Below are 926 nucleotides of genomic sequence, written 5' to 3'. Positions count from 1 at the left end.
AAGTAATGCTATAATTCCTCAATAGTGTCGATAATAAAACCTTCAATTTCAACATAGAATATTTTCGTCCCAAGCGCGACCTACGGAAAACGGGCCAAACTTTAACAGATAAGACAGAAAACATTTAATACTTCTCGTGCAACGCCAATAATAAGTCCCAAGATATTTCAGTATACACGTTTGTTTTTACCTCGGACCAGCGCTGAAGGGAATGTAAGCGTAGCTATTTCTCTGCCGCATGTTATCCGGCAGGAAATTGTCCGGATTAAAAACTAATGGATTCGGATAATATTTTTCTGTGCGATGTGACACGACTGGAAATATTAAAATAATAGCATCCTTTGCTAGAACGTTCCCTGTAACTTTAATATAAAGTTGATTCGTTTTTTGTCTTGAATATATTTATAATAGGTGTATTTAAAATATATGTGTGTCGACGGGTGACACGATTAAACATATTTCGATCGGATTACCTATTTTTACGTCCTTATTAAGCTTCCTACCGAATAGTGGTGCTACAAGAAAGAGCCTCAATCTTTCCAAAATAACTCTATCCAGATACTTCATATTTATCGTGTCTTGGAAAGTACACTCCCTGTCGCTGTCATGAAATATTGTGTCCAATTCGTCGTGCACACGTGCCTGCACAATAAAAATTAATGTTAACATTGACATCGTTTCATTACGACTTCAAAGACTTTCCAAGTCTTATTCGATGAAATCTCAAGTCGAAAAATGGAATGACAGCCAACTCAATTTGAAGTAACTATTATGGAGTAAATTTTTTTCTTTTATGATGTGTAATGAATGTCACAATATGTCCTATGAATTGAAGTTTCACTTAAGAAATGTATGAATATCACAATCTTTCGAGTTGCATTGATTTTCCACTTTAACGTACACATAGTGAATTCTTTCACTGTACA

General features: G+C 34.9%; 1 protein-coding gene across 1 annotated transcript; it reads right to left on the bottom strand.

The window, feature by feature from the left end:
* Positions 1 to 190: 190 nt before the first annotated feature.
* LOC106751425 (cytochrome P450 4C1-like) lies at positions 191 to 680 on the bottom strand (the record flags this gene model as incomplete). The annotated part of the gene is made up of 2 exons (XM_014632313.1): positions 474 to 680; positions 191 to 356 (listed from the first exon to the last, which is right to left on the bottom strand). Coding segments are annotated over exons 1-2 (368 nt in total), but the record flags the coding sequence as incomplete, so codon positions are not given.
* Positions 681 to 926: the final 246 nt, after the last annotated feature.

The sequence above is a fragment of the Dinoponera quadriceps genome, unplaced genomic scaffold (assembly GCF_001313825.1).
Source record: "Dinoponera quadriceps isolate SergipeBrazil2010 unplaced genomic scaffold, ASM131382v1 scaffold13165, whole genome shotgun sequence".
Lineage (NCBI taxonomy): Eukaryota > Metazoa > Arthropoda > Insecta > Hymenoptera > Formicidae > Dinoponera > Dinoponera quadriceps.
Note: the sequence above shows the minus strand (reverse complement) of the source record. Positions and strands in the feature narration are given on the sequence as shown.